The sequence below is a fragment of the Oncorhynchus nerka genome, linkage group LG9a (genome assembly GCF_034236695.1).
Source record: "Oncorhynchus nerka isolate Pitt River linkage group LG9a, Oner_Uvic_2.0, whole genome shotgun sequence".
Classification (NCBI taxonomy): domain Eukaryota; kingdom Metazoa; phylum Chordata; class Actinopteri; order Salmoniformes; family Salmonidae; genus Oncorhynchus; species Oncorhynchus nerka.
The window spans coordinates 20,455,838-20,482,822 of NC_088404.1; the positions used below are offsets into that span (position 1 = coordinate 20,455,838).

The 26,985-nt window shown below is 41.9% G+C and overlaps 1 protein-coding gene and 1 long non-coding RNA gene across 2 annotated transcripts in view; one reads left to right on the forward strand and one right to left on the reverse strand.

The window, feature by feature from the left end:
* The window catches only part of LOC115115361 (uncharacterized), a 109,351-nt gene that overhangs the window by 14,934 nt on the left and 67,432 nt on the right, over positions 1-26,985 (reverse strand). The window lies entirely within an intron of this gene.
* LOC115134024 (synaptotagmin-9-like) lies at positions 1,455-25,301 on the forward strand. Its single transcript, XM_029667555.2, has 7 exons — positions 1,455-1,973; positions 8,460-8,823; positions 8,926-9,466; positions 21,258-21,378; positions 21,670-21,841; positions 22,455-22,584; positions 24,630-25,301. Exons 1-7 carry the CDS (start codon positions 1,826-1,828, stop codon positions 24,702-24,704), a joined length of 1,551 nt encoding a protein of 516 aa, XP_029523415.1. The 5' UTR covers positions 1,455-1,825; the 3' UTR covers positions 24,705-25,301.

A 26,985-nucleotide genomic window follows, 5' to 3' on the forward strand; every position in this document is an offset into this window, starting at 1 on the left:
GTACCAGAGGTGTGGACTCGAGTCACAAATATGATGACTTGCAACTCGATTTGAACACCAATGACTCGTGACTTGACTTGGACTTGAGCCTTATGACTCGACCTGACTTGATACCCTCCTCAAGCCCAAATATTAAAAATGATGCTATTAAGAAAATTACAGACGGAGGCGCAACAATTTCCAACTTTGTTCGACATTTGAAGCTTCACAAATAACATTAAGTCATGGCTAATATAGATGACAGCTATATATTTTATTACTTTACTAGTGTATCATGTAGGCTAACGTAATGTTAAATCAATGAGCCTCCACACAGTCAGTCAGTGCGGGAACTCGTCCTCCGAAATACAACCTACCAAGCCGTACTGCTTCTTGACACAATGCCCACCTAACCCGAAAGCCAGCCGCACCAATGTGTCAGATGAAACACTGTGCATCTGGCAACCGTGTTTGCGTGCACTGTGCCCGGCCCGCCACAGGAGTCACTAGTGCGCGATGGGACAAGGACATCCCTGCCGGCCAAACCCTCCCCTAACCTAAACGAATTTGGGATAATTATGTGCCGCCCCATGGGTCTCCCGGTCGCGGCTGGCTGGACTCGAACCCAGAATCTCTAGTTAGCACTGATAACCAAGGCTTCTCGATAAAGTAGAATGTAGACCTTTAGGAAAGTATGGTTCATGGAAGAAAAAAAGAAAAAAACATATAGCAGAGGCTGGAGAATGAAAAGCATATTTTCCTAGAAATGTATGACATTTTTGAAGTTAATACCTTTATAAAAGTTATTTCTTTGATATCTTACATGTTGAATAGCTAGGGTACATGAAAAAGGCCTTAATTTGCTAATTTACTTATTTTACAACCAGCTGACATTTACTGTCCTTTCCCCTAATTAGCTTAGAGACTAAAGGTCAGACATGGTGCTTTACAAAGTGACAAATCAATGCTGGGATTACTGTGCAACTCAGAGGGAATAGAGTTGTGGGGTTTTTATATTTGTTAACCATTCTTGATCCATGTAAGTCCATTGAGAACAAAAACATTTAATTGAAGGCCTTGTCAAGAGGCTTTAAACACAGCAATAAGGTACCAACATTTGACAAAGATTACAAACTGGGTTCTAAAGAATAAACTATTGGAGAAAGCATGAGTCATAGCAGAATATTAACGTTTTTGCTTTAGGGATAAAGAACATACAAGAATGATGTAGACTGTAACAAAAAGACAAAGTGTCAGATGATCAAAGCTCTACTTGAAGACTTAACATTGAAGGTATCCTTCATCACACTGAATATCCACGACTGAGCATTTAATAACAAAAAACCTTGAACGATTGATTTACCACAATGTCTGTGTTTGTATTTTGCTTGTTCCATCACTTGCTCTGCAGGAAACGATAGGACGCGCTGTAATGCGAGGACAATAGTGGGGGGTGGGTAGGCAGAACGGACATTCATTGTGCATTGAGAAATAATTGAGCGCCGTCAAAGCCATTCATTCAAGACCTTGACGAGCGCAGCTCTGTAATTCAGCACCACAGTCTAGTGAACAGCGCACAACGAAGGATAGCGAATGCCAGTGGATGGATTCAAACAGTGGCACAGTATTTCCACACTTTATATTCAAACTAAAGTAATATTTCAGAGTAAAACTTAGTTGGATAAAGCTTTTCTCCACTCTCCGCTTGCGTGATGCCGGTGTATGCAAAAAGTGCTCTTTGGGATGACTCTCTGCTCCCGGCACCGGGGATCGGGGTCTAGATAGGCGTTAGGAGTGGTGTGGAGCTGCGGAAGAGCCCCTCCATTCAGAAGGATGCTGGTGGGAAATGCCTGGAGACAGAGAGGACGAGATTTGTCGAAAGGCTCTAGAACTGCTGTCGGATCTATGTTCTAGGGGCGAAGTGCAAAACGACAATTGTGTGGATTTCATATACTATTTTCGAGATCTTGCCAGACCGAGATACTCAGACTCAGGTATGTTGTGCAATAATGTGAAATACAACATTTTGATTTAGCTATAACAATGAGATAGATTTTGTACAGGATGGAGAGATTTAAAACTTCTCAATTACTCAATCTCAGAATTTTTTATCATCCACACTTTTGAAAAGAGCGTTATAATAGCAAATTCGGCGGTTTTAAAACATTTTGCAAGACACTTTTTTCCAGTGAAAAGTGAGGTTTAGAAACGTGTTGCATAGTAGTCTATATCAATATTATCCAGAACTGGATAGCAGTCTATAGTGCATTTCCTTTTAAACAATGTAAACTACTTAGGCAAATGTCATACACTTAGGCTAGTGACTTCTCTGGTTAAATAAAAAAAATAAAAAATAATGATAATGTCCTTCAAGAGGTTGCCTGTGTTCATCAAGGCGTCTACAGCAGCACAAAAGGAACGTTTTATTTGTGTGTGTTTTGACAGAGTGGAGGGGATAGGAGCCCCACCCATTTACCACTGCCCAGATAACATAATGCTTTGAAGTTCTTGCTCCCTGGATCACACAACCATCCAGTGACAGCAGCACTCGACATTATTCTAAGTGTGTTATATTCTAAAGGTTCATTTGACTGTTTATTTATTATTTATTTCAGCTGTATATTGACTTGACAACTAAATTACCTTTAAGTGACAAATAGTGATGATTGATCAAATGGAAATGTTGTTGGTACCTCAGTCGAACCACCACACACTATCAAGTCACAGACCAGCGTGGTATGTGAGGTCTCTTGTTACACCATAGGTTAGCTACTGGGCTTGACTGATGCGTTTATTAAACATGTTACAAATTCCATTAAACATGCATGATCCTACAGAAGTTCTGCTAATAGATCTTTTCCCGGTTACTCTGTGACCTATTTACTGCAGGTTGCTCCACATAAGCAACGTTTTTATAGATGTAAAACTATTAAAACCGCCCAGGAAAGGGTGGGAACTAGTTTTGACCCTCCCATGTTGCCATCCATATCTGAATAATAGAGGACCACTATGAAACTTGATGCTTTGGTTTTGGGCAGGCCCACTTGTGGAAAGAGTCTAATCTAGTCTGGACAGTTACAAATATGATTTTTAGTCGGAAAATAAGTGGCCATAAAGCTGCATAAACTGCTGGTATGAAATGCCTACGGGCAATGGACTGATGAGAAAAGTCCATATCACATCCTCTGGTAATTTACATCCAAATCCATCAAGGACAGAGATGAGGTTAAGGAAACTTCTCTTTCTGTGATTCTCACACAATCTTCTTGTGCTTAACAGAGCCTCTCTCTGTGGCAGTGGGATAGCATTGTCAGTAACCAGTAGCTTTCTGTGGATCCAACAATCTGTTACTGCAGCCCTTCTAGGGGAAAAACAATCAATCGGTTCTAAAGGTCCCTCTCTCTCTAGTCTCTCAATCCCCCATATCAAAATGACCTCTCACCTTTGCAATTGTGACTTATTGACATAATGTTGGTGGTGCTGCTGCTGTAGGTTTATTGAACCATGACAGTCAGTGTGCTTCCCTAGAGGAACTAGACAACTGTTTAATGAATGGCCACAACCTGGACTTCCCCTCTCTATGGATGAGTAGCAGACTAATATAAACAACACAATGGGTCTAATGGGAGAGCCAATATGACACACTGCCTACAGGCCTGTATGGTGTAGGAGTCTTCTATAATGAGACCACAAGGGGGCAGCTAGGACCCTCAGAGGGCCATTTATCCCCAAAGTATCTCAACTTCATGAAAATCTAAACTTTAGTAGATCAAAACCTACTGAGTGTTGTGGATGTGTACGGATCTGTGAGGACGATGAATATTATAAAACATTATATAGAACTAATGTGATCATTCAGTGATGAAATCCCTACACTCCTAAAAAAAAGGTGCTATCTAGAACCAAAAATAGTTATTCGGCTGTCCCCATAGGAGTAAACATTGAAGAACCCCTTTTGGCTCCAGGTAGAACTCTTTCCACAGAGGGTTGTACATGGAACCCAAAAGAGTTCTACCTGTATCCAAAAAGGGTTTTACCTGGAACCAAAAAGCGTTCTCCTATGGGGACAGCCGCAGAACCCTTTTGGAACCCCTTTTTCCAAGAGTGTACTCTCAACAGAATGAGGCACTTCAAAAAGCTTCTTAGGAACATGTTTATGTTCATGCCTGTCTCCTGTTTCTGTAGTGTGAGGCAGCTTGATGTACAAACACAGCCCCTGGACAGGAAGCTGCTCCATCACAGGGCCTTACCCTCAATCTATTTCCTTAATGCTGAGTGCCAAGCAGAGAGGCACTTGGTCCCATTTTTACAGTCTTTTGTATGTCTCGGCTCCGCATCAAACTCCCAACCTTCTCATTACAGGGCTCACAAGACCACTGAGTTGGTCTCTGTCTTCCGCATACTTCCTGCATTAAACTTCACGTCACAGTGGTTCTCAATCTAATCTTTCTCGCTATAGCCCATGTAATGTTAGTGATTATCCAACATTTCTTCATCAATATCTCAGGTTTAAATCAGAGGTTTGTCAGCTTGATTGTTACTTTAGCACCCACTGAATGCAATAAGTGAATGGTTTTGATGCAGCATCCATGTGAAGTGTCAAAGTATCAGTAATAATTGATCAATCAGTAAACATGTATTCCCTAACAGCAGGAGATACACTTGGACACCAATGTTTTGGTAGAAGGCTGAGGGATGGGGCTGGAGTAGCTTCCCTGGAGGTATTGCAATGCAAGACTAGGGCTGGAGAAATGTTGCCACTTTCAAATTCATAGACAGAGCTATGGATGCAAGGACTGAGCCTCCATGATATAAAAAAATACAGTTTTAACTATGTTTTGAGGCTATGCAATGTTTGTTTACATTTACGTTGTTTAACCCTTCCTTTATGTTTCAGGTCAAATTGACCCAGAACAGAAATACTATTTTAAGTAACTTTTTCCACTATGACCCTTCATCTACTTTCCGAAATATGGTTCTCAAACTGGTAAAACAATTAATTAATTAAATAATTAATTGATACAAAATTAGTGACATACATGATATTCTGGGTAAATTTGACCCGCAATTTGACCCCTGCAATTTGACCCCCGCAATTTTACCTTGACATTGTTCTACCGGAAATAACCTTGGTCTAGAAACAAGCTGCTTTCTGCACAGGAATGGTGCTGATCACATATAATCTGTGATGAGCAACACTTCATCTGAAGTCAATTTGAAGTCAATTTGACCTTGACATCAACCTTTGACCTTTATGCTAGAGACAGATGATCTTCTGTGCAATAAAGATCTATCCATGATGATCACAAGGATGTAAGTATGTTTTCCCTGTGATGTTCAGAGGCCGAGGGGACAGTGGCCTAAAGTTTGGCAAATAAATAGTAAAAAAATGTCATGAATGTCATAAAATAGTTCCCAATACAGTATTTCTCAAGACTGTTGGTGCCTTTACATTTGATTGTTTTTACACACATAATTTATAAGCAGGGGTTGGAACCGGTTCAAGGAACAGAACCGAAGACCATAAAATAAAAAATAAAAATAGGAACAGAACCGGAACCGAGAACAAAAGTGATCTATACTGTTCCGGAATAGAAAAAGCATGGGAACTGGTAATAATGTTATTTTACATTCCAGGGATTTTTTTCTTTAAAAAAAACATAACAAAGCACCTATGCAAAGCCCTGACTTTGTCACTCAGAAACGTATTCCAGTGTCTTCATGCCTGACAGCTGAAAATCTTTGCCAGTGTGTGTGTAGGTTACCTGACCCTCCCCATGCCCCCCCCCCCTCCCTCAGAAGCATAGTCTGTGGGGGGTATTTTTGTAATAGTAATGTATATTCTTTTTGTTTTTGCTCAATCCCATGCCTACGCCCCTGGTGCTACTCTGCACACACAAGCTTGTTAGTTAGCTAGCTAGCTCTGGTCTAGCTCTCGTCAGCTCTAGGTGGTATTATGTGTAATGTAATGGAACTGAGAGTCATGATAAAGGGCTAGCTCTGGTCAAAATGTTAGTTAAGCCAACTCAAAGACATCCAAAGTTCCTTCATAGAAGCGCTCCTCTGTAGGTACAATTCTGTGGACCTAATCCAGATAACGCATGTCATAACAACAAGATGCCCAGTGCATCATGCACAGTGCTCTCCTCACCCACTAATTTCTGTTGCATCTCTCATCCTACACTACACTTGTCTGTCCACTGCATGTAGATAGCCTGCCCTGCTCCATAGAAACCTGCTCTATCCATTTGTGAAGTAATTTCATGTCGAGCTATGATTTCAGAGGTTTAAAAATTAACAGAAATAACAATATAAACTGTTACTTTTTGGGGGTTCGAATCTGTTCAGAACTGTATTTTTCTGGTCAGAACAGTGGAACTGAACAAAAAAAATTATGGTTCTGTTCAGAACAAGACAATTGGTAAATAATTTCGGTTCATACACCTGTTTATAAAATATTGTATTGAAATATGTGAGAAAATGTGTGATTCCATAAACTGTCAGACAACCATTTGATAGTTTAGCAGACATACTGTAAATAAATAATCTTTCACACATTCTTTGACAGACTGTGGATCTTGAATTGTAGGAGTGTTTTTTGTCATTTTAACCTTGGCTTCTTTTAAAAGCTGTTTTCACACGTTGCTCTCATAGCCTATCTGAGCTTCTGCCTGTCTGAAATGGAACACAGGATCTATTGTGCTTACAGTGTGAAATATCAGAGAGGTTCAATTCATTTATATGGATAGACCCTATCAAGGGCACCACATGTTGTTCCACCATAACGTGTTCTCTAATCCACAGTATGAGCAAACGCAACCATAGCAGGGCTGCCTAATTAGTACATTATATCCCCTACACAGCACATTGAATACACATAGTCCTATACATACTGGATATACAATTATAAAAAATGATTTGCACATGTGAAATCAGCATGTCTACACATTTTGTGTGTGTGTGTGTGTGTGTGTGTGTGTGTGTGTGTGTGTGTGTGTGTGTGTGTGTGTGTGTGTGTGTGTGTGTGTGTGTGTGTGTGTGTGTGTGTGTGTGTGTGTGTGTGTGCTAGTGTTGGGTGGTTGCTGGGTGGTTGATTAATACAATATTAATAATTAAAATAATTAAGCTAGTGCTAATTAAACATGTCAGTCAGTGTTCCTTTGAGAAAGTTTTTAACTTTAACCCTGTGTCGTGTTTGTAATGAATTGAGCTGCAGATTTAATTAGAGGCAGTGGTATTTAGAGCACATTATATTGATTGCACCTTGTCAGTTTTAGGATAGGAAGAGCAGATTTGTCCCAGGAGGGCTGGGAGTTTGGTGGGACAACAACTTTCATACATTCAATTAGCAAGGGAAAGAGCAATTCTGCTTCCAAACTCCTCATATAGTGTCCTTGATTTCTTCTCTTTTTAGAACAGCCAAATTTAAACATACCAAATATCGTCAAAATAGCAGACAACCAGATGAGTGAATCCTCAAAAACTGGTCCCACAATGTCTGGGCATGCCATCTATCTATGGCTTAGTGCAGAAGCCCCAGTTGGTCTCCAGTGCAGTATGTGGGCCAGCCCAATGAGCCCATGGATCCCTGGCTGCACACTGTGAATGTGTACTGCAGAGCTGCAAAGCCCAACCAGGATGGAGTGGTGGGAGGAATAACTCAACACCAAATGAGGCTACATTTCCCTCCACTGCTCTAGATAATCAAAGGGAAGTATGGCCGAGAGACAGTGTACACAATAGATCTGATTGGAAGCTATGGCAGTTGCAGGACACTGACAGGGGCTTATTGACTGTGGACCAAAAGCCCTAGGTGTCTGTATAGCCTGATTCACAATGACTGGGGAGGGGAGACACTACATTAACATTTTAGTAGACGCTCTTATCCAGAGCAACTTACAGTAGTGAGTTCATACATTTTCTCGTACTGGTTCCCATTGAAATCGAACCCACAAATCCTGCCGTTGCAAGTGCCATGCACCTACCAACTGAGCCACAGGGGACCACACAGAGACAGGGTGAGCTCATTCATCAGGTAGTGAGATGCTCTTTCTGAGAACTGGAACTTATACTGATAGCCTGGTGTGTTCCATCTCAGACAAAAGCCTGTTCCCTTTTACTGTCTGTGAGTGGCCATTTGAGATGGGAGGACTTACTGATGAGTTAATGTTGACTGAGCAGAACTCTATAACCTGCTAAAACCCATCTGAGTTTTTCATCCCTTGCTAATGGATACAATTGCAGGCCTCGTCTTAAAATCCAGAGGACAATGTCCATAAAATTGTCCTTACGTCTTTCCTTACAGTGATGTTTATGATAAAGTACACATTTTTGTGCAATATCAAGATGAGGAAAACATTGAGAGATATAAAGAAAAGTCAATAACATAAATAATATGTTGATATTAATACAAAAAATATCTTTGTACTAACCCCTGACTTGCCCTAATTCCATCTCTCACAATGGTTCTGTCTGTCCAGATGTTTCGGTGAGCCTGCTGTCACTGTTGGTGACCACCTGTGGCCTGGCTCTTTTCGGGGTCTCACTCTTCTTTTCATGGAAGCTGTGCTGGGTGCCATGGTGCGACCGTGGCCTTCCCGAGGGCTTGAAGGATGGCCAGGGGGACCAGCAGCCAGTCCTGATGGAGATGGATGGGGTGGAGAATGAATACAGTGAGGACTGTGTCAAGGAGCCCTCAGGCCTTTTAGCACCAGAGTCAGCCATGAAGATCAGCCACACGTCCCCAGACATCCCCCTGGAGGTCCAGTCCAAGCCCAAGGAGAACCACATCCGCCACATTGCCCGCGTGCAGCGCCAGATCACTGAACCCACCTCCTCTGTCCGGTCAGCCCCACAAAACAGAAACGATAACAAGGCAATTCAACTAACCCTGTTGCATTAGGTCTATAGATAGCTAATGATAACTGGTTTCTCTACCCTCTGTAGGCACAACTCATTCCGCCGCCAGATGAACCTGTCCAACCCAGACTTCAACATGGGCCAGTTCCAGAGACAGGAGTCCCTGGCCACTCTGGGCCGGATCAAACCTGAGCTCTATAAGCAGCACTCCGTGGACACGGACGACGGCAGGAGGGCCGACAGCTGCGGCCGGATACACTTCATCCTCAAGTTCGACTGTGACCTGGAGCAGCTCATCATCAAGATCCACAAGGCCCAGGATTTACCGGCCAAGGACTTCACAGGAACCTCTGACCCTTATATCAAAATCTACCTGCTCCCCGACCGCAAGACCAAGCACCAGACCAAGGTTCACCGCAAGACCCTCAACCCCGTATTCGATGAGGTCTTCCTGTTCCCTGTGGCCTACACTGAGCTGCCCACACGCAAACTGCACTTCAGTGTCTACGACTTTGACCGCTTCACCCGCCACGACATCATTGGCCAGGTGGTGGTGGATAACTTCCTGGACCTAGCAGACTTCCCCAGAGAGACTAAACTCTGTAGGGACATCCAGTTCGTCACCTCGGTAAGCTAACCTCTTTATGTCTCTCAATACACTTCATACATAGACAAGCAACAATAAATGCACAATTGTGACTTAATGAATTAGTGAATAAGGAGACATTATCTAAGACAGTTTAGTGGGGAGTCACTGTTCCCCAAGAACCACCCCCATGGTGTTAAAAGAAGGCTAACATAAAAATATACTTAGATGGGTGAATAATACATGATCACACCAGGAAACACATGGGGTAGTGACCTACATTTCAGTTGGCAGTAAAAGAGGCTGCTTTTACATGAGAGGATACAGAGCTGGAGATTGTCTAGATTATTCACATGGACTACATGCATTACTATAGGGAGTTGTGGCATACTGAAGGTTTCGCCTGTTCCATTGAATCTCACTGGACATGTTAGAAAGGCTCTGGAGGCTTCTACAGTCTCATTGGAGTCTCACTGAAGAAATAAGGACTATGGTGTCATTGAAGGATTGTAAATAGTCTGCAGTCTCAAGGAAGGACTGTAGTCTCAGTGAAATATATACAGCACCAGTCAAAAGTACTCATTCAAGGGGTTTTCTTTATTTTTTACTATTTTCTACATTGTAGAATAATGGTGTAGACATCAAAACTATGAAATAACACATATGGAATCATGTAGTAAGCAAAAAAAGTGTTCAACAAATCAAAATATATTTTTTATTTGAGATTCTTCAAAGTAGCCACCCTTTGCCTTGATGATAACTTTGCACACTCTTGGCATTCTCTCAACCAGTTCCATGAGGTAGTCACCTGGAATGCATTTCAATTAACAGGTGTGCCTTGTTAAAAGTTCATTTTTAAAGTTAATTTGTAAAAGTATTTCTTTTTCCTGTGGCAGTCCTCATGAGAGCTTGTTTCATAACAGCGCTTGATGGTTTTTGCGACTGCACTTGTTCTGGATTGACTGACCTTCATGTCTTAAATTAATGATGGACTGTCATTTATTTTTGCTTATTTGTGCTGTTCTTACCATAATTTGGACTTGGTCTTTTATCAAATAGGGCTATCTTCTGTACACCACCCCTACCTTGTTACAACACAACTGATTGGCTCAAACACATTAGGAAGGAAAGAAATTCCAAAAATGGACTTTTAACAAGACACACCTGTTATTTGAAATGCATTCCAGGTGACTACCGCATGAAGCTGGTTGAGAGAATACCAAGAGTGTGCAAAGATGTCATCAAGGAAAAGGGTGTCTATTTGAAGAATCTCACATCTCAAATATATTTTCATTTGTTTAACACTTTTTTGGGTAATACATGATTCCATATGTGTTATTTCATAGTTTTAATGTCTTCACTATTATTCTACAATGTAGAAGATCGTAAAAATAAAGAAAAACCTTTGCATGACTGGGTGTGTCCAAACTTTTGACTGATACTGTATAGATATGTATATCACTGAGACTACTTACAATCCTTCAATGATACCATAGTCCTTCTTTCTTCAGTGAGACTCCAATGAGACTGTAGACTTCTATTGAAACAGACAATTGAGACATGTCAGTGACTCCAGTACTGTACTGTATATCTATCTACTGTCTGCCTGTAGGGCCATGCTCTTTTTTTTTTACATGTGTTAATATTCACTTCCAATAGAAGTCAGGATCCCATGATTTACCACCAGTGTAGGGATTTAATTTAATCAATAGTATGATTAGGCAATTCCTTAAGGACAATTAAGTCTAGGTACTTTCTGCCATTGGCTCTACACAGGGCAAGATGCATTTTAATATAGATCTATAATTAGTACCCATGTAGATGAACAACCTGTACAAGTACAGTTGAAGTGGGAAGTTTACATACAGTTAGGTTGGAGTATGAAAGCTCGTTTTTCAACCCCTCCACAAATTTCTTGTTAACTAACTGTAGTTTTGGAAAGTCGGTTAGGACATCTACTTTGTGCATGACACAAGTAATTTTTCCAACAATTTACAGACAGATTATTTCACTTATAATTCACTGTATCACAATTCCAGTGTCATGGCTTTATAAGCTTCTGATCATCATTGGAGTCAATTGGAGGTGTACCTGTGGATGTATTTCAAGGCCTACCTTCAAACTCAGTGCCTCTTTGCTTGACATCATGGGAAAATCAAAAGAAATCAGCCAAGACCTCAGAAAAACAATTGTAGACCTCCACAAGTCTGGTTCATCTTTGGGAACAATTTCCAAACACCTGAAGGTACCACGTTCACCTGTACAAACAATAGTACGCAAGTATAAACCCCATGGAACCACACAGCCGTCATACCGCTCAGGAAGGAGACACGTTCTGTCTCCTAGAGATGAACGTACTTTGGTGCGAAAAGTGCAAATCAATCCCAGAACAACAGCAAAGGACCTTGTGAAGATGCTGGAGGAAACAGTTACAAAAGTATCTATATCCACAGTAAAACAAGTCCTATATCGATATAACCTGAAAGGCCACACAGCAAGGAAGAAGCCACTGCTCCAAAACCAGCATAAAAAAGGCAAACTACGGTTTGCAACTGCACATGGCGACAAAGATTGTACTTTTTGGAGAAATGTCCTCTGGTCTGAAAAAAATATAACTGTTTGGCCATAATGACCATCGATATGTTTGGAGGAAAAGGGGATGCTTACAAGCCGAAGAACACCATCCCAACCGTGAAGAACGGGGATGGCAGGATCGTGGGGGTGCTTTGCTGCAGGAGGGACTGGTGCACTTCAAAAAATAGATGGTAACATGAGGGAGAAAAATTATGTGGATATATTGAAGCAACATCTCAAGACATCAGTTAGGAAGTTAAAGCTTGGTCGCAAAATGGGTCTTCCAAATGGACAATGACCCCAAGCAAACTTCCAAAGTTGTGGCAAAATGGCTTAAGGACAACAAAGTCAAGGTATTGGAGTGGCCATCACAAAGCTTTGACCTCAGTCCTATAGAACATTTGTGGGCAGAACTGAAAAAGTGTGTGTGAGCAAGGAGGCCTACATACCTGACTCAGTTACACCAGCTCTGTCAGGAGGAACGGGCCAATATTCACCCAACTTATTGTGCGAATCTTGTGGAACGTTTGACCCAAGTAAAACAATTTAAAGGCAATGCTACCAAATACTAACTGGGTGTATGTAAACTTCTGACCCATCTGGGAATGTGATGAAAGAAATAAAAGCTGAAATAAATCATTCTCTCTACTATTACTATGGCATTTCACATTCTTAAAATAAAGTGGTGATCCTAACTGACCTAGAATAGGGACTTTTTACTGGGATTAAATGTCAGGAATTGTAAAAAACTGAGTTTAAATGTATTTGGCTAAAGTGTATGTAAACATCTGACTTCAACTGTTCATATTTCTGTGCAGTTGGATTAGAAGTGCTAAAAGGTATCAATCCATTCACAGCCAGTCACTTTAAATAAGGTCGGACTTAGGGTAGATATTTTCACAGCTTTCCTCAGGTCAGACTTTCACATGTTGACTCTCAGAGAATGTCAAGCTTGGCGACTTCCTAGATAAAAAAACATCTACACCCTGTGTCATGCGGGTGAGCTCACTTGGGAGCCATAGGTTTGCCTTAAAGTGTGAGCAAGTACCCACACACAAACGGCCACACACACATAATGTAGACAAACATAATGTACACAAATACACACGCGCACACACACACAGCCACTCAGCCAACTGGGCCAGCCCCCCTGGGAACAGAGCATGGGACATCAGAAGTCCAAGCACTAGTCCATGCATAAATCATACCTCAGGGTGAAGTTGGGTTTCAAACATCCCATATGTAACATAAAAGCTGTAACCTGGCATCACATTTGGCCTTAAAGTGCTACATCTCCATAAATAAAAACTGTAGGATCGCATGAAGAGTAAGGAGGTCAAGAATAGTGTTTGAAAATGTTACACACCACCTACTTCTTTGATAACATAAATTACAAGTAATGCTAATTGTTTGAAATGTTTTTTTTTTACCATATCCCACACCTTCCAGGTCAGAGAGATACAAATACCCATACAAGTGCACCAGCTCCAAACCTTTTACTTGGTCTCTATAAGCCTCTAGGTCAGACAGCCACCTTTATGAGTGTTGAATTGAACCGTTAGACAATAGAACAGGATCAATGGCGGTTTATCCTGTCAGGAAGATGAAGGATCTGGATCTGTACGGATGGAGGGACCTGTTGCTGTTTACCACTTTGGTAACACTATTAATTAGACACAGCTTAACTAATCTATTCTAGAACTCAGTAGAAGACCAATAGCCTCTTCAGGTTCACATTAATTGTTGGGCTGTTATAACAAAGATTGGAAGAATGGATCAGAGGACATGGAACATATTGTAATTACATAAGATTTTTGATTAATAGAATGACTGTGTGGCATGATCCATTGCAGATGGTTTACTTTTAGTAGTGGTTTCTTTGCAGAAATTCGACCATGAAGGCCTGATTCACGCAGTCTCCTCTGAACATGCTGAGATGTGTCTGTTACTTGAACTTTGTGTGGCCGTGTGTGTGCCGGCTAAGGAGTATTGGTGTCTCTGAGGGGTCTTTGGCCTGGTTTGCTAACTACCTCTCTCAAGAGTGCTGTGTATTAAGTCAGAACATCTGCTGTCTCTGCCACTGCCTGTTACCAAGGGTGTACCCCAAGGCTCGATCCTAGGCCCCACACTCTTCTTAATAAGACTAGGCTCCTTTTTTCTCCACCTACTCTCTGAATGACGTGCCCAAAGTAAACTGTCTGTAGCTCAGGCCCTGAAGGCAGGATATGCACATAATTGGTACCATTGGAAAGAAAACACTTAAGTGTGTAGAAATGTTAAAATAATGTAGGAGAAAATAATACAATAGATATGGTAGGAGAAAAACAAAAGAAAAAACAACCAGAATTTTTTATTTTGAGAGACCATTCAAAAGAAAGGTAATATTGAAAATTAGCTCCCTGGATGCAATTCCTATGGCTTCCACAGGGTGTCAGCAGTCTATGTTCAAGGCTTGTAACAAATAAGAAATATCAGTTTTAGCAGAAGGATACAGTCTTGGAAATGTGTGTTTACGCGCGCTATTAAGACATTACACACCTGCTAAAATCGGTTTCCTATTGAACATACTTCTTTCCGTAAGAAATATTATAGTTTGATTACATTTTAGGGTATCTGAGGAGTAACTAGAAACCTATTTTGACTTGTTGAAACAAAGTTTAGTGGTAGATTTTCGGATTCCTTTCTCTGCATGTTGAACGAGTGGATTACTCAAATCGATGGCGCCAACTAAACAGACTTTTTGGGATATAAAGAAGAATTTTATCAAACAAATCAACACTAGATGTTATAACTGGGACCCTTTGGATGACAAATCAGAGGAAGATTTTCAAAAGTAAGTGAATATTTCATCGTTATTTTTTAATGTATGAAAACTGTGCCGGTGGAAAAATATTTTAACGTGGGTTGCCGTCCTCAAACAATCGCATGGCATGTTTTCGCTGTAATAGCTACTGTAAATCGGACAGTGCAGTTAGATTAACAAGAATGTAAGCTTTCAGCCGATATAAGACACTTATATGTACATACATTTTTAAAATCCATATTATTTATAATTATTAATTTGAATTGCGCGCACTCCAGTTTAACTGGAAGTTGTCCCACTAGCAGGACCCCTAGTCCTAAGAAGTTTTTACATCAACAACATAGCTCAGGCAGTAGGAAGCTCTCTCATCCATTTATATGCAGATGATACAGTCTTATACTCAACTGGCTCCTCCCTGGATTTGATGTTTAATGCACTACAAAAAAGCTTTCTTAAGTGTCCAACCAGCTTTCTCTGCCCTTAATCTTGTTCTGAACACCTCCAAAACAAAGGTCATATGGTTTGGCACGAAGACTACCTCGGAGGGTTTAGAGCTTGGGGTAGTCACCTCATACAAGTACTTGGGAGTATGGCTAGACGGTACACTGTCCTTCTCTCAGCACATATCAAAGCTGCAGGCTAAAGTTAAATCTAGACTTGGTTTCCTCTATCGTAATCGCTCCTCGTTCACCCCAACTGATGAACTAACCCTGATTCAGATGACGATCCTTCCCATGCTAGATTATGGAGGCATAATTTATAGATTGGCAGGTAAGGGTGCTCGAGTGGCTACATGTTCTTTACCATTCAGCCATCAGATTTGCCACCAATGGTCCTTATAGGACTCATCCGTGCACTCTATACTCCTCTGTAAACTGGTCGTCTCTTTATATCCGTCGCAGTAACTTCGCAAACGGACTTGGCAGTTTCACTATTATTGATTCCAGCTTTAAGGCATTATCTAGGCCTATGAGAGTGATGCAGCTCTGCATTTTTGTTTTTCAACTATTTTAAGGTAATCTATAAATATATTCAGGCCCTATGTTCCTCCAGGAATGAAGAGAATTAAGTAAGTAATATAAATAAATTGAGGAGTAAAGTACGTAAAGGGCAATCCATTTATCAGGTTGAGAGAATGACAGAGGGAAGAGGAAAAGGTCAATCAGGATGATTTACTAGACCAACTGCTGAGAGAAGACCTGTCACCACTGAAAAGCAACACATCCAAATGTTGTTCTGTCACGTTCTGACCTTAGTTATTTTGTTATGTCTTTGTTTTAGTATGGTCAGGGCGTGAGTTGGGTGGGTTGTCTATGTTCTTTTTTCTATGATTTGGGATTTCTGTGTTTGGCCTGGTATGGTTCTCAATTAGAGGCAGCTGTCAATCGTTGTCCCTGATTGAGAACCATACTTAGGTAGCCTGGTTTCACTTTTAAGTTGTGGGTGCTTATTTCCTGTTTAGTGTTTTTGTCTTCCACCTTCCGGGACTGTTCGTTTGTTATTTATTGTTTTGTTCAGTGTTCTAGTACTTCATTAAAAGCTATGAACACTTACAACGCTGCGCATTGGTCCTCCTCTCTTTCTCCCAACGACGAACGTTACATGTTCACATTCCCACAAGGTTCATTGAGTATTAAAGGCCCAGTGCAGTCAAAATGAAGTTTTCTGTGTTTTATATAATATTGTACAACAGCTGATGAAACTAACACTATAAAAGCATTCGGTCACACTTTATTTGGATAGTCTATGTAGATGCTCCACAGATGGTCATACTATCTTTATTTTTTATTTCACCTTTATTTAATTCTTAGGGATAGGCATCCCGTTGTGCAGTGCCTTGCGTCACCATCGCAGATTTTAGAGAAACAACAAGTGTCGGTACATAAGTGTCTTATATCGGCTGAAAGCTTAAATTCTTGTTAATATAACTGCACTGTCCAATTTACAGCAGCTATTACAGCGAAATCATACCATGTGATTGTTTGAGGAGAGCTCCTAACAACAAAACCCCTTTTCACCACGATAGGTTTGATAAATTCACCTCTGAAGGTGAAATGTGTACTTATATCTGGAAATCTTGCTCTGATTTATAATCCAAAGGGTCCCAGAGATAACATGAAGTGTCGTTTTGTTAGATAAAATCCTTTTTCATATCCTAAAAAGGTCCATATAGCATGCACGATCGATTTTGTATTTCCACTCATTCAATTTGCAAAGAAAGGAATCTGGGAAAATCTAACCCTAAACATTGTTTCAATCAGTCAAATCACGTTTGTATGTATTCCTCAGAGATCCTAGAATCTAACCAGACTTTACTATATCATTAGGGTTGTAGTATATCCTATAGGACACAATATTTGTTCAGAGAGCGACTCCTTCATGCCACGCAGATGATGAGGGCGGTCTTCACTTGATCGACTGTAACTTTGACAAATAAGCACCAAATCGGGGTCAAACAAAGCTAGCTAGATAGCCAATGGGCTGGGCTTTACGGGAGTATCTGGTAACCCAGTATCTGTCGCAAAATGTAGCTGCTAACCTTGTGCGACATCAAGCCTTTTCATTTTGAACAAAAATTATAAGAATATGGAGAGTTATGAAGTTATGAAAACTGGTTGTTTTGCAAATGTTGAACTTATAATATGGCTAGTAATACTGGAAAAGCTAAATTAAAGTCCAAGTATACAGATTTGACGATATCCTAGCAGAAAAATGTAATATGAAGTGAATGCCTCCTTCACGATTTGCCCAATTATACCTGGGTGACTTCACACCAAATGTCATGTAGTTTGCTTATACTTCAAGTTATCCATCTGAAACGTTGCACATACACTGCTGTCATCTTGTGGATAGATGTAGGACCTGTTCTGTTGCATTTCAAATATGGTGGTAGAAAAAAGTTGTTTTTTTCTTTTGTATTTTCTTCTACCAGATCTATTGTGTTATATTCTCCTACATTCAATTCTCATTTCCACAAACTTCAACGTGTTTCCTTTCAAATGGTACCAAGAATATGCATATCCTAACGTACAGTCAACACAATAGAAAAATGTGTATACAGTGTGTGCAACTGAAGTAAGGAGGTAAGGCAATAAATAGGCCAATAGTGGTGAAGCAATTCCAATTTTGCAATTAACACTGGAGTGATAGATGTGCAGATGAGGATGTGCAAGTAGAAATACTGGTGTGCAAAAGAGCAGAAAAACAAAAACAAATATGGGGATGAGGTAAGTAGTTGGTTGCATGGGCTATTTACAGATGGGCTGTGTACAGCTGCAGTGATCGGTAAGCTGCTCTAACAGCTGATGCCTAAAGTTAGAGAGGGAGATAAGTCTCCAGCGTCAGTGATTTTTGCAATTCGTTCCAGTCATTGGCAGCAGAGAACTGGAAGGAAAGGCGGCCAAAGGAGATGTTGGCTTTGGGGATGACCAGTGAAATATACCTGCTGGAGCGTGCGCTACGGGTGGGTGTTGCTATGGTGACCAGTGAGTTGAGATAAGGTGGAGCTTTACCTAGCAAAGACTTATAGATGACCTGGAGCCAGTGGGTTTGGCAACGAATATGTAGCGTTGATAAGAAACTGCTTGTTAAGGTTACGGTTAGGATTAGAATAAGGGTAAGTGTAGGGTTAGGATAATGGTTAAGTTTAGGGTTAGGATAAGGGTTAGTAGATAGTTAGTTGAAATGTTACTGATGTAGAGCATCTACAGATGGACTTCCCTAATAAAGTGTTACCAAAAATTGGATCAGTGTTATTTCCTGATAGTTGCTGGTTGAAAGTACAATCTACACAGGACCTTCTAATTAGCAGGTTTGCATGGGCGGAAGTTTCGGCTTTCCATAGTGGCGTCACCATGTGGTAAATTGGTTAATAGACCAATAACAAAGAGAGTTTTCAGTTTACTCCAGTTTTATAAGTCATTTTTGCTCAATATAATTTTTGCCCACAATTACAGCAAAGTAAAACGCCTGCATTGGGCCTTTAAGAATATTTTATTCACAAGATGACAACAGAATCATCCCAAACTCTGTTATTGTTAACTAGTCAAACATGAGTACTACCTTAGGTGGTTCTAATGTGTTAGCTTACTCTGATTCTGTCAGTGTACATTTAGCAGATAGCAGCCCAGGGTAGCACAGCTAAAGTGGGGAATCATGTCGTTCCACAGTGGGTCACAACTGCTGACTTACTGTCTGATGTTGTAATAAGATGACATGGTCTTACACACGCCGGCTATCGCAAAGCCATTTCCCCTCTCCATCTCCCTTTGTCTCCCTCGGTTTCTCTCTACTAACATGGTAGCAACACACCCTGTCTATTAAGAGGCCCTTTAAAAAGAGAGAGAGCGAGATCCCAGGGTGATGGATAATTACAGAAGATAGACTGCCAGCATTCTCACTCAGCCATATTGGGGGCCTTTAGAGCTCCAGTGTAATTTCATGGAAAGAGCACAAGTTACCATAATTCCACCACTGACTTGATTGAAGTGCTTCAACGAATAGAGAGGACTGTTATGCTATAGTCTGCAGATGGAAGTGGTTCATTTGATTATTTAGTCTGAGAGGGATGGGTTATATAGTTCCACCCCTAATCTCTCCTCTGCGTGTGTGTGTGTGTGTGTGCGCGCAGAGGCCGAGCATGTCTGTGTGTGATTTGTACCACTTTACGATGGAAACCTCATGCTGTGCGTTCTGAGTGACCATGTCGGTATTGCAAAGTGTGGACTGATGATTATGTAGGTTAGAGGTCACTGTGGTTCCTTGCCCTATGTTGACAGCCTTGATAAATCAACTCCTTTGTTTGATTCAATTGATAGTGATATTGGACACGGGCCAGAGAGCAGTATTAGCGCACCCTAATGTTGTTTTGGATACAGTAGATTGCATTAGATCTGCCATTACAAGCATCCAGAAAGAACACTTATTGATGCTTGAATGGATGTGCCAATTTTACATTTTCCACCATGGCACCTGACCTTTTTCAAACTCCCTATCAATGTCATGGTCTAAAAAATGAAAAGTCAACAACAACCTCCAAAATCATTCACATTCTTTACAGGACAGGACATGAATTACTATGCACAAAGAACAAGACAATAAACAGCATACATTATTAGTGTCCTTAGCAACCATGTCCATTGATCTCTGGTGGATGTGATGCAAGGTGTTTTAGAGGCTTTGAAATGGAACATCAAAAAGTAATTAACTACCAGAGTTGAGACCCATTTATAGCAACATGCATTTTTCATATACAGCACATTAGAATAATGTAGCACATCAGACAGCATGTTATTCTTAAACTTTTAGCTTAACTTTTGAAGTCACATTTTGGGACACTATTCCTACAGACATTAATTTTCCAATTCAGGTCCATCATCATTGAGTGAGCAATGAGCATAAATGGAGCTGTGTTTGCCTTTCAGTATATTCAAACTTCTGTTACTTCATCAGTGAACATATTCCCTTAGTAAAACCCATTCCATAGAGAACACAGTGTGCTATATGAGGAACTAAACCAAGTTGCCAATATTGACGATGGGCTTGTCAGAGCCATGACAGCCAGGCAGAGAAGCCGGATATCCCTGGCAACAGAGCTCCAGCAGTGTGAGCTAGCTAGCTTCTCAGGGAGGCTGTGTGTGTGTGATACTGGGACTGACCACTGACCAGGCAGGAGGTGACCAGGTCAGTCCTGATAATGAGCGCTTCTCTGTGGAGAGCTGGACTGACCTTTCCTGCTGATGCAGAATAATGGGGCTTCCCTCCCACTGAGCCCAGGGGCCTGCTGACAGGAACCTTCACACAGGGGGAATGATCTGTTATAACACGCCTGTAGAGCTAAGGGTTAAGGAGCACACTCGCACCAGTGGGGGCTGCTGAGGGGAGGACGGCTCATAATAATGGCTGGAATGGAATGGCATCAACCACATGGAAACCACATGTTTGATGTATTTGATACCTTTCCACCTATTCAGCTCCAGCCATTACCACGAGCCCGTCCTCCCCAACTAAGGTATCACCAACCTCGTGACACGCACACAAACACGCACTCACACAAAGCTTAATTCAGATGTCAGGCTAGTGCTAGCCAAGCCTGAAGATGCTGCTTATTTAGAGTGGGCTCCCAGCTTCTAAAACCTACAGGATTAACAGGGTTGTCAGGGTTACCTACCATTGTGAGGTGCATGCCTAAACTGGAGGTGAGACTCGTGGCCTCCATATTCCCTGCCGGTAACTAACCTTGTGAGCGATGCTGGTGTCTGACGAACGCATCACTCTCTCACAGAAAATCTATTTTCAAAGGTGATAATTGGAGTGCTGCTCTTCCTGTTAACTCAAACACGGTTCACTGTGAACCAGCAGAATCTCTAACAGGGATGCCAGAGCTCTAATGTATGGTGACATCGTGAGACATTCAGTTACTAAACATTTTTCACTGATGTTTTCATTGCTTTGTAGGACAATGTGGACTTGGGCGATCTCATGTTCTCCCTGTGTTACCTACCAACGGCTGGAAGGCTGACCATCACAATGATCAAGGCTAGGAACCTCAAAGCCATGGACATCACTGGAGCCTCAGGTAGGGTCAACCGTGTGGGGACTGGGGCTCTAGTCTAATATGACAGGGTAATATATCAAATGGAATTGTAATTTCTGTCTCCCGGTCTTTTAATAACATTGGCCAATGAGCAGAAGGCATGACAAAACATATCAACGTAGCGTGACTGTTGAGGAGGCCATGTCTGCATCCGAAATGGCAATATATTCCCTGTATAGTACAGTACTTTTGACCAGAGGCCTAATGCGGACATACCCCATCTGTTACTCCCTGGGTTTACCCTTTCCCTCCCTGTGTCCCAACTCTCTCTAGATCCCTATGTGAAGGTGTCTTTGATGTGTGAGGGACGGAGATTGAAGAAGAGGAAAACGTCCACCAAGCGAAACACTCTGAATCCAGTCTACAACGAAGCCATAGTATTTGATGTCCCTCCTGAGAACATTGATCAGATCAGTCTCCTAATAGCAGTGATGGACTACGATCGGTAAATACATGAAAACATTTTGTAAAGCTTCTATGAACTGAACCCCCCTATCGTTATGGCAGCAGTTTCTGTTTGATTTTCTGCAAATAGCCGACAAGTTTGTGGTGACTACGATACACTGAACAGACACTGAGAAAACAGTATATTAGACATATCCAAACACATAGCTGAGCCTCCCTAAGTGTAACACGTTTTAGTTGTTCATGGGTTTGGAAAGCAGCTGGCATTCTGTTAACCCAGCTCAATAGAGAGAGAGTGAAAACAACATTAATTTAAAAAACGAAAAGGTTGACGAACAAGCCTGGAGAACACAGAGTACAGACTCCTTGCCTCCCGATGCTGTTCAGAGCAAATATTTGAGGAGTTGATATAATCTGCCAAACATCACTATAATTATTACACCAAAGAACACGCTGTTGGACAGGACACCAAACCTACAGGGCTTTTTATTCTGTAAGACATACTTACGATATTATTTTTATTATCATTAAGTGAAAATGTGTAGACAAGCACAAATCCACATGATTTTACACAAAAACATGAATGGCAGTGCATGTATGGAAACAGAAGGTTTTGATGAGACTGTATGTTTGATGTGACCCCCATCCCACAGTGTAGGTCACAACGAGATCATTGGAGTGTGTAGGGTGGGCAACGAGGCAGAGAGCCTGGGTCGAGGCCACTGGAACGAGATGCTGTCGTACCCCCGCAAGCCCATCGCCCACTGGCACCCCCTAGTAGAGGTACAGTTTGTGTGTGTGTGTGTGTGTGTCAATCCATTAATAATGTATGTCCGCCCGTCCGTCTTTCTATGGGAGTCAACGTGTATACTGATGGAAGAAAGACTCTTTTATCCTTGACATTATCACCACACATCTCAAAGGGAAGTAGACAACAAGCCACAGAGCTCTCCTTCTCCAGCGTGTATAGGGACAATAAAAGCACACATCTTAAAGGGAAGTAGACAACAAGCCACAGAGCTCTCCTTCTCCAGCGTGTATAGGGACAATAAAAGCACACATCTTAAAGGGAAGTAGACAACAAGCCATAGAGCTCTCCTTCTCCAGTGTGTATAGGGACAATAAAAGCACACATCTTAAAGGGAAGTAGACAACAAGCCACAGAGCTCTCCTTCTCCAGTGTGTATAGGGACAATAAAAGCACACATCTTAAAGGGAAGTAGACAACAAGCCATAGAGCTCTCCTTCTCCAGCGTGTATAGGGACAATAAAAGCACACATCTTAAAGGGAAGTAGACAACAAGCCACAGAGCTCTCCTTCGCCAGTGTGTATAGGGACAATAAAAGCACACATCTTAAAGGGAAGTAGACAACAAGCCATAGAGCTCTCCTTCTCCAGCGTGTATAGGGACAATAAAAGCACACATCTTAAAGGGAAGTAGACAACAAGCCACAGAGCTCTCCTTCTCCAGTGTGTATAGAGACAATAAAAGCACACATCTTAAAGGGAAGTAGACAACAAGCCATAGAGCTCTCCTTCTCCAGCGTGTATAGGGACAATAAAAGCACACATCTTAAAGGGAAGTAGACAACAAGCCATAGAGCTCTCCTTCTCCAGCGTGTGTAGGGACAATAAAAGCACACATCTTAAAGGGAAGTAGACAACAAGCCACAGAGCTCTCCTTCTCCAGCGTGTATAGGGACAATAAAAGCACACATCTTAAAGGGAAGTAGACAACAAGCCACAGAGCTCTCCTTCTCCAGCGTGTATAGGGACAATAAAAGACAAGCGGGATTACGTAACACAAATGTCTACTTGACTTGATGTGCCATAAACACAACAATCCATCCATGTAGCGGGAGAGGAAGAGGCTTCATTCACTAAGCTATTTAGAAACACTACTCCTCCACCCTCATTAATTGACCAGAAACAGTTCCTGGACTATGTACATATTTACAGTCATGCAGGCAACACAGTGAAATAACTGAAGTGCCTGTCATTGACTAACATTGTAGCTGCACAGTCAGCCCTGGGGTGTATTCACTAGAACCAAACAGAACCAAACGGAAGCTTACTTAACCCATCAACCACACGCACGCACGTACGCACACACGCACACACACTTGACTTTTCATTATTTCCCCCGGCGGCTGTTCATGCCTTGGTGTTTTGAAATCTTTGTGCAAGACTCGCTGACCCTCAAGACCACAGACAGTTGTCATCAATAATTCACATCCCAGGCCACACCCTCTTTATTAATATTCTCTCTAAAACAGCCATTTAAACTGTGCTCAAACCTGACCTCTCTCTCGCTCTCTCTCTCCATCCATCCATCCATCCATCCATCCATCCATCCATCCTTTTTAAGCTATTAAATGCTAGCTGGAAAATGCATGCTAGTTGTTAAAGGAACTGCGATTTGAATTGGAGGTCTTGTAAAAGTAGAAACATTGAATTAGTGTTGTTATGAAACGGAGCATTAGTGTTGTTATGAAACATTGAATTAGTGTTGTTATGAAACGGAGCATGGCATTGCGGAGGCACAGTGCGTGACAATTGATTTGTGGACAGAGGCGCAACAGAACGCAAAGGGGGGCCGGGCCGTACACACAGAGGACAATGTTTGTGTAAAACGAATGAAATCTTCAGAGTGCATTATGTGACTTCAGCCTCCTAGTTTCCATTTGCCGAAATTAGATTTCACTTCTGAATCTTTCCTCTTTGTGCAATTCAGCTGCCCATTGTATTCCTAGACCTCATATACTGTAGCCTGGTTGTTATGTTCATCTCTCTGACTGTTTCTGTCTCCTATCTTTGTGTTCTCTAGTGGGTGGGCCAGGGGACTGCAGGTGGAAGTCAGGGCGGTTCCACCAACTCTCTGAAGACTCCTCCCTCACCATGATATTATTATTATGATTATTATGTGGAGAACACAGGGTGGTGAAAAAGAGGATCAACAGAGAGCCTCAGCATCAGAAGAGTAGGAGATGTTACACTCAGTTTCCCCGACACAGATTTAGCTTAGTCCTGTACTAAGAAACATGCTACATAGAGAATCTCCATTTAACAGTGCTTTTGATCCAGGACCAGGCTTAAACCATGTCTGAGAAACCAGCCCTATGTGCTCCCACTGCAGAGTCTGTGCCTCCATGACATTCTTGCATGGGGGACCATATTTAGTCAACTGCATGTCCAGTGGCCATTCATTAGTACTATTTGTTTAAAACGCAACAAAGTGTTCCAGTTTCATTTGGGAGGTAACTGTATAGTCTTGTTTATGTCTTGTTTATCACACATTGTTACAATGAATTGGTATTTGTTCTTTGGGTACAGTGCATGGGTTCTTTCTTTTTCCCTGTAATATTGTCATTTCTAATGCTCTTTGGTTGATTACATGTGAAATACTAGCATACTGTAAACACAAAATGTACCATGAAACTAAGACCTAGTATGTAAATTGTCCATTCAGATGTTACTAAATAAATATTTCTATAGTAGTTCCAGTGATCATACTGAAGAATGCACATACTTGTAGAAAGCTTTGACACAACATGCTCTACACAGATAGTTTGTGGATAGTATGACCATCTGTTGATAAGCAGCATGCTAAGGCTACTGTGAGGGTTAGGTTTTTTTCACCTTTATTTAACCAGGTAGGCTAGTTGAGAACAAGTTCTCATCAGGTTTAGAATACGGGTAAAGGTTAAGGCTAGGGTCAGTGGATAGTTAGTCTTTAGAGCATCTATAGATGGACAATCCACAAAAAAAGTATTTAAGTTTACCACACAGGTTATTTTACGATCTCAACAGTGAATTGCTGTGTCAGGAAGAAAAAAGAGAATAGACACACAGGCCTTAGAGCCTGTCCTGAACACTTTTCCCCACAAAACCCACTCTCTTCACACCTGCAGTTGGAGGGTTGAGGGTTATAAGTCCCCAACTGGCAACAGACATTGACACACATGACGGATGCCAAGACTGTTGACAGCCAAACAAACAGTAACGAGGTGGGGTTGTGTCACACATGACGGAGGCCAAGACTGTTGACAGCCAAACAAACAGTAACGAGGTGGGGTTGTGTCACACATGACAGACGCCAAGACTGTTGACAGCCAAACAAACAGTAACGAGGTGGGGTTGTGTCACACATGACACATGACGGAGGCCAAGACTGTTGACAGCCAAACAAACAGTAACAGCCAAACAAACAGTGGGGTTGTGTCACACATGACGGAGGCCAAGACTGTTGACAGCCAAACAAACAGTAACGAGGTGGGGTTGTGTCACACATGACGGAGGCCAAGACTGTTGACAGCCAAACAAACAGTAACGAGGTGGGGTTGTGTCACACATGACGGAGGCCAAGACTGTTGACAGCCAAACAAACAAACAGTAACGAGGTGGGGTTGTGTCACACATGACGGAGGCCAAGACTGTTGACAGCCAAACAAACAGTAACGAGGTGGGGTTGTGTCACACATGACGGAGGCCAAGACTGTTGACAGCCAAACAAACAGTAACGAGGTGGGGTTGTGTCACACATGACGGAGGCCAAGACTGTTGACAGCCAAACAAACAGTAACGAGGTGGGGTTGTGTCACACATGACTGAGGCCAAGACTGTTGACAGTCAAACAAACAGTAACGAGGTGGGGTTGTGTCACACATGACGGAGGCCAAGACTGTTGACAGTCAAACAAACAGTAACGAGGTGGGGTTGTGTCACACATGACGGAGGCCAAGACTGTTGACAGCCAAACAAACAGTAACGAGGTGGGGTCACACATGTGTCACAAACATGACGGAGGCCAAGACTGTTGACAGTCAAACAAACAGTAACGAGGTGGGGTTGTGTCACACATGACAGAGGCCAAGACTGTTGACAGCCAAACAAACAGTAACGAGGTGGGGTTGTGTCACACATGACGGAGGCCAAGACTGTTGACAGCCAAACAAACAGTAACGAGGTGGGGTTGTGTCACACATGACGGAGGCCAAGACTGTTGACAGCCAAACAAACAGTAACGAGGTGGGGTTGTGTCACACATGACAGACGCCAAGACTGTTGACAGCCAAACAAACAGTAACGAGGTGGGGTTGTGTGACACATGACGGAGGCCAAGACTGTTGACAGCCAAACAAACAGTAACGAGGTGGGGTTGTGTCACACATGACGGAGGCCAA

Bases quoted from the DNA above. Each gene is read 5' to 3' on its own strand.
- LOC115134024 (XM_029667555.2), top strand. From the start codon at position 1,826: ATGCCTGGAGACAGAGAGGACGAGATTTGTCGAAAGGCTCTAGAACTG. The intron at 1,974-8,459 runs GTATGTTGTGCA...CTGTCTGTCCAG, and splicing joins ACCGAGATACTCAGACTCAG to ATGTTTCGGTGAGCCTGCTG. The intron at 8,824-8,925 runs GTCAGCCCCACA...TACCCTCTGTAG, and splicing joins GAACCCACCTCCTCTGTCCG to GCACAACTCATTCCGCCGCC.